Below are 11,927 nucleotides of genomic sequence, written 5' to 3'. Positions count from 1 at the left end.
CTTCAAATCTCATATTTTCGTCCTTGCTTGTTTATTCCTGATCTTTGGGCTATGGGTAACTGAGGTAGAGTGTTTCCATAACCATGGAGAGGTGGCTGTTGAGTGGAAGTTGTAAGGGGCTCCCAACAAATACATACTACGCCTTCATCTTTGTGATACCCTTGATGATTTCAGAGGTATTGTCCAGACTTCATGCCTCCTCTTTGGTTTGTCTCAAATTTTCCTAATGATCAGGTAGAATTTTGTAAAAGTATCACAGAACAAAATTACATGATGTTGACTGAATCTGAGGAACAATTTTTAAGAACACTTACTCTGCTGAGTTAACTTTGACTATGTGGGTGAAGCTCTGTGTTTACAGATCTACACTTGGGTTGAATTTCATTCCTATGAGATCTGGAGGAAGAGATCATAAAACACAGACTCAGGTAGGTGTATCTGCACACAAAATTTTCCCAGTTTTGAGGATGAGTTTCCAAACTTGGTTAGGTCTGAGCTCCCCCTGCTGCCTCAGAGCTCCTCTGCAGGGAGGTTTTTGTCTGGGCTCATGCTGAAGTCCCCTCACTGTGTGTCTGTGCACAGTAATATGTGGCTGTGTCCTCAGTCGTCACAGAGTTCAGCTGCAGGAAGAACTGGTTCTTGGATGTTTCTCTGGTGATGGAGATGGGGCTCCTCATGGATGGGTTGTAGACAGCATCTCCACTGTGGGTTATGTACCCAATCCACTCCAGCTTCTTCCCTCTGGACTGCCCGATCCAGATCCAGTAATAACCACTGGTGATGGAGTAGCCAGTGACAGAGCAAGTGAGGGACAGCGACTGTGAGGGCTTCACCAGGCCAGGTCCTGACTCCTGAAGCTGGATCTGGGACAGGTCACCTGCAGACTGGAAGAGTCAATTCTGTCAATCAAATGTTGTCACATCCAGTCATGGACACATGTATGAAATGGTCACAATCACTAGGAAGGACTGTCACCAGGTACAGAAGACCCAATAACCTCATCTTATAGGCTACACCCCCTTTTCTCAGAAGGTTGCCTCCTGTGAGAGAGATGTGAGCTCCCACAACTCAAAGGGTGGCTTAACTTAGATCTATAAGATACATTTGCATGACTGGAGTCAGCCTAGACATTATAAATGAGAAGGGTGGATATCACCCCATTTTGTTTTAATAATATGGCCATCACTGTGTCTGACTTCCTACAGTGTGAGTCTAGAATAGTGTTACAATAAATCTTTCTGCCAAAAGCCTCCTGAGCCCCACCACCACATGTGAGCTTTATGCCAGCCACCCGCCCGAGTTAGACCCAAATAAATACACAGAAACTTGTATTAGGTACAATGCTGCTTGGCCAATGACTAGGATTCTCTTCTGTTAGCTCAGTCTTAATTATCATAAATCTCTATATTTTATAAGACTTATCTTATCGGACACCTTATTGGCGTCCCTAGTTGTCAGTGGATCACATCCTGCCGCTGGAGGAGACGAACTCGCAAAGGGGCCCTTCCTGTTTCTCCTTCACTTAAATATGAGTCTCCTTGCTAAGTCACTTCCTGCCTGGATCAGCACTACTCTACTACATTTCCCAGAATCCTCTTTGACTTCTAGTCCCGTCTAACTTGCTGTCTCATTGGCCAAACAGTGCTTTATTTAACAATCAATAAGATAAACATACACAGAAGTACTTCCCCCATCAAGAGAGCATGGGGATACAGAGATCACAGGACACACATATTGGCAGGACCCCACCTCCTAGCCCAACCTCCCCACCAGATTCTTCTTCCATGCTTATGTTTCTAGACAGAGGCAAGAGGAGCCAAAATGGACTCTTGAAAAACTCAGGCTCTAAAAAACTTGGCTTTTAATGTTTTCTTTTTTCAGAATTCCACAGGTGTGTTTCTTGTGAGTTTCTTCTTTAAATCCCTTTTGTTTGTCTATTTGTTTGCTCTCTACAGTGATAAAGAAGTGTTGTGGAGTTGAATGGTCGGTCCTTATATAAGCACAAGGAGATTATCCTAATTTGAACCAGATTAATTAAGACAGTAGTTGATACTAGCCAGATCATCAATCACAAAAATATGTAAAAGTCATCCAAATTAGAAAATTGAAACCTATTCATCATTCTAGAAGCCATGAAAACATACATACATACATGCACACACACACACACACACACACACACACACACACACACACACACACAGACACAGACACACACACACATTTATATGTAAATATAAAATACAACCTGCTCAGGTTGTTCAGTGTTGCATGTACATGATTTCAGGAATGACCACTTCACATTGGAAGTTTGAAAATATTCACACAGCAGAAATATGATCATGAGCCCATATACACATACACATTAAAGTCAGTCACAAGAAGAGAAAAAATCAATTAAATAGCAAAGAATACTTGATAGGCATTTTCCAAATAATGCTTCTGTATATCCAGATATATGTCAAGAATTTCCAGTTTTTAATTATTATTGATTCACAGATTAAATGCACATGGGCATGCCCATCAGGTATCTTAGTACAACTTGTCATAAACAAGAGATAACTAGGGCTGATACACACATAAGGCATTTCATTGGTTTGTATGTAGACAAGTGTGGTGAGACTGGCATGTACTCTTCACCAAACAAACACGGCATCACCAGAAATTCTCCCATTCAACCAACAGGCTACATATGAGAGACAGGAATGTGTGTTCACGAAAGGTCTACACCAACATTGGCATCTATTGCAGGATCATTTCTAGGAGTCAAGATAAGAAAAGGACTCCACTATAAAGATGAGAGTAATTTTTGGGGTGTGGGAATTTAGGAGTTAATGGGATGATTGGCTGATCACTATCATCAAAATATGTCATAGGGGCAAAAAATGATTAAATATGCAATGAATTGATTAAGAAGAAATAAATCACAGTATTTGAGGAAGAGGTCATTGACAAAGAAAGGATGGCAAAGAGAATCTGTGAGAATACTGTGATGTGGTCTTGAGATGAGGAAAACTCTGTCCTGTGTGTGAAAATGAATGGACCTGAGTGAGTTACAGCAAGTGAGATAATCCAGGGTCATGAAGACAAACGCTGCCTGACCTGAGTTACATGGAGAATGAAAAGGTGGAAATCCTAGCATGGGGAGCATTGTTCTGACTCCCAGAGGCTGAGGTAACAGTGGAAGAGGGCAAATCAGACTACAGGGAATTTACATTCTAGAATTGTTTAATGATGTATACTCGGTATTTTAACCAGATAGAAAGATAGGAGACAGCAAGTTAATTGCCAAGTCTTCTGTTTCCACATCATACTCATAAATTACATATATGATAATAGGTCATTGATTTAGAAAATTGTAATTTGACAACCTATATCTTTTTTTCCAATTCTTATGAGATTGCTTTATTGTATATAGTCGCAAAATAAATCATAGGCCATCTGCTGTAAACGTGTCTCATGCACTGGTGAAATCCTAAGCATGACTTTAAAACTTGGATCCAACTTCAAGGAATTCATGATAAATGAGATATCTCTGAGTTAAATGACCCTGTAAAACCTGAATGCAAACACCTGACATGAGAAAGTTCTTTGACCAAATAACCACGTATGTGATACACCGTAATATGCCTAAGTTCAGTTTTGTTTCCAAATGCCTGGTTTCTGTTACAGTAAACAGCTTCCAGAATATTCTCTCTTCGACATACTTTCGAGTCTGTGGTTAAGAACTGTTCAGTCAGGATTCCTTAATCTCCACCTCCTGTTTACAGGTTTCATCTGACAGCCACAATAGCTGTTTTGTTGCAATTAAAATAACATTTAGTTAAAACACAGCACCTGATTTGTGTTTTTTTTACGCGACTGAATAAAAACCCTACATAATAAAGTTGTTTACATCTTCCCTCCACTCTAGGAGAACAAATTTCTAACCCCTAAAAAACAGCCAAAAAACCTTTATAGTTAGGAATTAAACCTGATCATCATATTTCAAAATTGCAGAGACTGTTTCTGGTGGGCTTCTGGAAATGCACCTTGACACCTACCTGAAGGAGGAAGGGGTAAGCCCTATGCATTTTGCCCGAGTCCCACTAGTTCACATCTAACAACAACCCAGCATTAATGTTACTATAAATTTTTCTGTTGACATTTCCCCAGAATTCACACATAAAGGAACCCCTCTTTCCTTTCTATCCTGACTCTGTGGTTTATATCTGAGCAAGAGATTTCATGATGGTGTCCAACCTTTATGCTGCAATAAGACATTGGGAGGACAGTGGGCTTTGGAGGACAAGAAATTTCTGCAATAAAAATTGACAGATTGTAGGCACAGTATCAATGGAAGAATTATTTTTTCCTGATATTCCGCCCTTGCAGATTCAAGGTGTGGTTCTCCTAATTAAAACGGAACAAAATAAAAAATAGCCTAATAGACAGAATTGTTTATATACAGATATGTAAAAGTCATAGCAGAGTCAAAAATCAGTAGAGGTCATAGGTGTGCTTGACACCTCTCAAAACAAAAATCTCTCTCAGCCTCTCTCTGTGTCTCCTTCTCTCTCTCTCTCTCTCTCTCTCTCTCTCTCTCTCTCTCTCTGTGTGTGTGTGTGTGTGTGTGTGTGTGTGTGTGTGTGTGTGCGCTTGTGTATGTGTTGGTGTGGGGTTGGTTGGGTTATCCTGTGTCATACACTGACGTCCAGTCATTGTCAGTCAGTGTCAATCTAAACTTGTTGCAGAGACAATCCAATTTCAGGAAACAGGCAATGATCACCCAGGGCTCCTGATGACATCAAGGCCTCTCCCATCCTCAGGTCAGGATCCCCTGCTCTGGCCCAGTGTTATGTGAGCAGGAGCCCAGAATGCTGAGAGACTAACAGACTCTATACCAGAGGACTCCACAGTGTGACATTCGGGTCATCTTCATCTCTCAATTGATAAGAAATGTGATTACTACTAACAAAGAAATCCAGGATTAGACTTACATATAAATTAGCATATACAATTGTAATTATGAGGAAAGGTAAAGTGACTCCCCACAAATCTTTGGTAACAACTTCTACTAAAGTATTTGGTGTGCTGTTAAGTACATCAAACTGAATTTTGACATGTGTTTTTGTTTGTGATGATATCGCTGATCTATTTTCCTAGTCAAATTCTTATTATAGTATATTTCCACCTACTTCAACAACAGTACTAGTCTCCTTGGTTTAAATTACACACACACTCACACACACACACACACACACACACACACACTCACACACAATCACAAACACACACACTCCCTCTCACACACACATGCACACACACATACACAATACACACACACAGAGGCATGGACACACACACACACTCACACACATCCACTCACACTCACAAACACACACATACACACACATGCACACACACACTCACACACACATACACACTCACACACACACATACATGCACAAACACACACTCACACACATACACACAAACTCACACACATACACACACAATCACACACACATACACCCACCCACCCCCACACAAGCACACACAATTCACATATACATACACACTCACACACACAAACACTCTCTCACAAACACATGCACACACACACAAACACACACACAGGCACAGACACACACACAGACACACTCACATGCACACACATGAACACATATGAACACTCACACACACACATACACACACACTCACACACACATACTCACAAACTCACACATACACACACTCACACTCACATATACACACATGTACACCTATGAACACTCACACACACACATATGCACACACTCACACATTCTCTCTCTCTCTCTCTGTCTGTCTCTCTCTCTCTCTCTCTCTCTCTCTCTCTCTCTCTCTCTCTCTCTCTCTCTCTCTCTCTCTCTCTCTCTCTCTCTCACACACACACACACACACCTACATCACACAAACATACTCATGTCATAATGTGCTGTCCTAGCTCCTTATATTTGTTTCATTAAGGACGCATGTCCATGGAGTTGGTCATTGATAAAAATCTCCTCATAGTCTGGTGAACCGCAGGGCACACTCAATCAGCAACACTTCATTCTCAGATGTCACTTGGAAAAACAGAAAAACCTCCTACAGGATGGTTAGGCGGAGGCAGAAACAGGGCTTTCAGGCTGAAGGTTTCAGAGTAAGTCCCAGGCTGATGTTTTGTGTCATCTCAGTCCCAGGGAAGCTTCCTGCTCCTCCTGGGTTTCTGACACACTCAGGATGTGGTTACAACACTGTGTCTCTCACACAGTAATAGACTGCAGAGTCCTCTGATGTCAGGCTGCTGAGCTCCATGTAGGCTGTGCTGGAGGATGTGTCTGCAGTCAGTGTGGCCTTGCCCTGGAACTTCTGGTTGTACTGAGTATCACCATTATAAGTAAAAATACTTCCAATCCACTCCAAGCCCTGTCCAGGCTTCTGCTTCACCCAGTGCATATTCTCATAAGAGAAGGTATATCCTGAGGCCTTGCAGGACACCTTCACTGAGGCACCAGGCCTCCCCAGCTCAGCCCCAGACTGCTGCAGCTGGACCTGGGAGTGGACACCTGTGGTGATAAAGTCAGAGTGGATGTCACTGTCACCTGAGTGCATGGCCCCTCCTCAAGTCTGGAACTTGGAGCCCTTACCTGTAGCTGCTGTCACCAGGAAGAGGATGATCCAGCTCCATCCCATGGTGAGGACCTGTGTGCTCAGTGACTGTGGAGAGGACACTGATCATGTGTAGTTGGTGGTGTGGACATCCCTGTATTTACCACATAGACTCCTATGATTTGCATATTCATGAGCAGGGAACTTCTTAGATAAGGACCTAGTCCAGCTGGAAATGAAGGAGGTGGAGGACACCTGGGTCAGTCAGCAGGATGTTGAGGTCCAAATCCTCATCCTGTCTGAGGAAGCAGTCATTCCTGAGACCTGTGCAGACACTCTGGAAATAACATCAAGGCCTCATCCCTCAATTGACAAATAAAATCCCAACCAGAAATTATTTTATTTCCCTGACAAATTCACAGGTGTTGGTAGTGATGAGGAAAATTGTTAATGGAAATTACTAAACCTCCTAAATTGGGAGGAATTTCGCTCTTTCACCTGTAAGATATTAATATTATATTTTTCAGCATGTTACAGGTCTCTGTTACTGGTGAATTTTTTTTCTTTTTCTAAATGCCCCTCTTTGTGTATATTCTTTTGCTTTCAATAGAAAAAGGCTTTAGGGTTCTGGTAGGAATATGGAAAATATCTGAGAGGATTTGGCATAGAAATTCATCAGAATATTTTTCATGAAAATAAAAGTTTTACAAAAATCCAAAATAAATAAATTTTTAAAAAATGAGAACATACACATCTGTGCAATATTTAACAATGAATTTTTACTGTGTTTGAAAATTCTTGTCTTCACATATCAACTGTATCAGGTGTTTTGCACCCTAGAATTCTGGGGTGGTTCATTAGGATCAAGAACTATAAATACTCCTTGTATTTGCAACATTGGTGAGGCAAGCCTGGGACTCTTGATGATGGTTTCCCACAAAATATAATACAAAAATACTTTTAGAGGTGATTTCACAACACATATTACAAGAGGAGATAATTTTGTGCACAGGAGACAAATCTTCTGCATGCTCTGCACCTGGTTCATGTGCTGTCTTCCAATGTGTGCTCTACAGACATTGACAGACTTGGAACCTTCTTCAACCCTCAGCCACTAGGGTGCCATGGACACAGTTCTCATCAGGTTGCCTCATCTGGATCTTCTGTTTGTGCCTCCTCTCTGCAGTTCTTCTTCCAGCCCAGTCAATACCAGTCCACGACTGTCTGCCTGTGTTATTTTGGAAGTTCTCAGTCACTTGAAATTCTAAGAAGATACAAAAATATTAAATTCAGTGTGTGTGACGATTGCCTTACAAGGCATTTCAAATCCCTCCTACCTGTGAGGAACTGAAGGTCCTAACTCCTCACAGGGTTTTTACCAACTCCCTACCCACCCACATTAAACTGTTCTGTCACTTAGAAAGAAAAAGAGAAAACAAAAAGATAAACACAATATAATCCAAAGAAGTCCGTTTTGTGTTGTCACTTACTTCCTATCATGGGGCCTCCCCTGAGTGTGGCTGATGTACCTGGTGTCACTCCACTGTAGAAGGTTGACGTCCTCACAGTGCTTTCCATTATGAATGTCTTCATGGCTAAGAGTGTGCTGTGGTTTGCACTTCCACTCCTTCATGCTTGGACACTGTGTGGCTTTAGCTTCCATAGGTTTTGTTCATTCTGTCACCAACTTTGTGAGTTCACATATGTTTCTGCCATGTTGTGTCTGGAAAACACTGATTCCTTTATGTTTTCTCCAACCTCTGGTTCTTAGAATCATTCTACCCACTCTTCTTCATAGGTTCCTGCATAGGAAGGTTTCTTAAATTTGTTCAGTTGCGGGAATATGTTGCTATTCTGTATTTGTTTGTTTGTTTATGATTTTTGGGACAGGGATTCCCTACATATTTTCTGAGCCTGTCCTGGAATTTGCTCTCTATACCAGGCTGGCCTCCAACTACTGAGACTGAGTGACCTCGGCCTCCCATATGCTGGGATTAAATGAGTGCACCATCACCACCACCCCTTGGCCCATGTAGCTAATCTTAAAAATAGGATATTGAAGCAGATCTTTGGGGCAGCTGGCCAAACTGTACTGCAAACTTCAGGTTCCTCTCTGTCCCTGTGATATGACCTGACCCTAAAATATCAGTTTCCTGTTCCATGAGTTGATACCTATGGAATTTGCTTCTTTATACATCATGAACATTACATGTGATAGAAAACTTTTCATGGACCCACTCTGTTACAGCTGCCCCAACATACCTAGATTCAGTTGACAGAGTCAGTCACATCTTGAAGTCCCTAAGAAATCCCACCTTCCCTTCCAGCCTCCATCTTGCTCAGACCTTACTAATCGCCTAAACTGCAAATCCTTCAGGGACTGAAAGTGAGGTGGTCCCCCATAGGCTCACAGGTTTGAATCTCTGGTTCTCACTTGGAACTGTTTGTAAAGTTTAGTATGTGTGACCTTGTTGAGGAAAATGTGTCATTGGGGAAATCTCTGGGGATTCTAAACACTCAGGCTATTTCAGAGACCACTGGTTCTTGCTCATAGATCAAGCTCTGATCCCTCAGCTGCTGCTCCAGTCACCAAGCCTTTATTCAGCCATCGTCCACTGTAAGGCCCTGAAGCTGTAAGCCCAGTGTATTGCTTCTTTTTTACATTGCCTTGGTCATGGTATTTTATCACAGATGAAGCAGCCATGATTTCAGAAGGAGTAAGGAATGGATATGAAAGGCACTTGAGTGGGGATATTGACGGGTACTGCAATGGATAGAAAATATAAAAAAAAAGTTTAGTTAAAAATATTTTAATTTAAATTTAATAAAAAATCTTATGATAAATACCAATCCCAGTAAAAATCAACAAGGAAATCTGCTCTCACAGTGAAGTCAGGGAGACTGTTATGAGTTCAATGTTAAACATGCATTAGGAATACTTGGAGTAAAGGGCTGGGCTCCTCAGACAGAGCTACAGGGTCAAAAAATAAGCTATTTATTTATGAACATAGGGAGGCTTCATCTGCATTTCCTGCTGCACAATGAGTTCTGTGGTGAAAGCATTAGCCATGAATGAATTGAGCAGATGAAGGAGACAAAACTGAGAAACTGGGAAATAATTAAGGAATTGCCTACTATTTATTACATGTTTGTGATATAATCCAAAGTCTTATTTCATTGTGTTATGGACTACAGTCACCCCTCTGCCTGATTTGTGCCACAGAGGGCAATAAAATAAAGTTTTGATGATTTTAGAAGGAATATCAATGTTTTCTGAATATTGAATCCAGATATTAAATAGTAGGAATTGGTTCCAAGGAGGTAGCTTAGAACAGATTCATGAAGTCAACTGGTATGTGACACTCAGTTTCAAAAAATAAACATATTTAAGTTGTATAAATTATTATTTTTCTGTAAATAACTTTTGAAAATTTACACTTGTTTGTTTTTGCCTGGAGTGTGCTGTATTTCATGCAGCGCTCCTATACATTAGGTCAGTATTTCTGAACATCCTCAAAGTAATAAAGGAGCATGTCTGTGAGTACACAGAGATCTTAACACTCCACTGTGGGACCCTGCTCTGAAATCCTTCCCACTCTACAGTCCTGCCCCTACCCCTGTACTGAATGGAGGTGACTCTCAGCATGAAGAGCCTTGAAATCACCTCTCCATGGGACAAGTATGCCAGCTCCTAGTTTTCCAATTGAGGAAATCATTCTACCATAGGTAAACTGTCTATAAGATGGGGAATGCCTTTGAGTTGTGTCATTTCTGTTTCTGTAGCATCCCCATGAGAGTGACAGATTCTAGGAACTAACTGAACTCTGCCAGATCTGGTGTCCTTCAAGGCATGGGCTCTAGATGAAATAGAGAGGTCTCCTGGATCTTGCATGCAGTTAACTGATTTTACATAAACACAGCAATTCAGCATCAGAGAGAGAAGACACCCCTGTCTTCTCTGTGCATGGGGAGTAGGAATCAAAGGCAGAGGAAACCAGGCGTTTTTATTTCCCTGTTCTAAAGAATTAGAGTTTCTAGGATTCCTTAGGGCTTCGCTCCCGCTGCTGGCCCAGAGCTCTTCTGCAGGGAGGTTTTTGTCTGGGCTCATGCTGAAGTCCCCTCACTGTGTGTCTTGCACGGTAATATGTGGCTGTGTCCTCAGTGGTCACAGAGTTCAGCTGCAGGAAGAACTGGTTCTTGGCTGTGTCTCTGGTGATGGAGATGCGGCTCTTGAGGGATGGGTTGTAGTTGGTGCCACCACTATAACTTATGTACCCCATCCACTCCAGCTTGTTCCCTGGGAACTGCATGATCCAGGTCCACCAGTAACTACTGGTGATGGAGAACCAGTGACAGAGCAAGTGAGGGACAGCGACTGTGAGGGCTTCACCAGGCCAGGTCCTGACTCCTGAAGCTGGATCTGGGACAGGACACCTGCAGACAGGAAGAGTCAATTCTGTCAATCACATGTTGTCACATCCTCTCATGGACACATGTATGAAATGGTCACACTCACCAGGAAGGGCTGTCACCAGGTACTGAAGACCAAACAGTCTCATCTTCTAGGCTACACCCCTTTTCTCAGAGGTCAGCCTCCTGTGAGAGAGATGTGAGCTCCCACAGCCCAGGAGGGGATTTAACTTAGAGCTAGAAGATGCATTTGCATGTGGGGAGTCAGCCTTGTCCTTATAAAAGAGGAGGGTGGATACCACTCCATTTCCTCATTACAACACAGCCATCACTGTGTCTCATTCCTATAGTGTGTGTCTGAGGTAAGACAGTTTGGGGACCACAGGGCTCACAGGACACACACACTGGCATGACCCCAGCTCCATTTCCTAGACCAACTCCCCCCAATCTTCTGCTCCTATGTATATATTTTTGCTTTTTTTCATTCATTTGTTTCTTAACATTTTATAGTATTATTCTTTAATTAATTAATTAATTTTATATTCAAATTCCAGTTTCTCCTCCCTCCTCTCCCTTTCCCTTCTCCCACTCCCCCACCTCTCATCTGCTCCTTGTAGAGTATAAGTCCTTCCCTAGGAAGCTACTAATTCTGTCCATCATCTCCTTGAGGCTGACCAAGGTGCCTCCCCACCCCCTGGCACCCCTGCGTCTAGGCTGGGCAGGTTCTCTCTCCATGTAGAATGGGCTCCACTAAGTCTGATTGTGCATTAGAGTTAGATCTTGTTCACACCATCAGTGACCTCATGTATTGTCCCAGCTGCACCACTGTCACCTATATTAAGGAGTCTTGTTCAGTCTTATGCAGGCTCCCCGTTAGTCAGACCAGAGTCACTGATCTCTCA

General features: G+C 42.2%; 1 pseudogene and 1 gene segment (V, D, J or C); both read right to left on the bottom strand.

The window, feature by feature from the left end:
• Positions 1–6,252: 6,252 nt before the first annotated feature.
• On the bottom strand, positions 6,253–6,699 carry LOC113838681. The segment is given in 2 exon segments: positions 6,253–6,572; positions 6,654–6,699. Coding segments are annotated over 2 exon segments (366 nt in total).
• Positions 6,700–10,649: 3,950 nt separating this feature from the next.
• On the bottom strand, positions 10,650–11,174 carry LOC118238947 (annotated as a pseudogene).
• Positions 11,175–11,927: the final 753 nt, after the last annotated feature.

This window comes from Cricetulus griseus, chromosome 5 (assembly GCF_003668045.3).
Source record: "Cricetulus griseus strain 17A/GY chromosome 5, alternate assembly CriGri-PICRH-1.0, whole genome shotgun sequence".
In the NCBI taxonomy this organism is placed as follows: Eukaryota; Metazoa; Chordata; class Mammalia; order Rodentia; family Cricetidae; genus Cricetulus; species Cricetulus griseus.
This window is presented reverse-complemented; position numbering and strand designations above follow the sequence as displayed.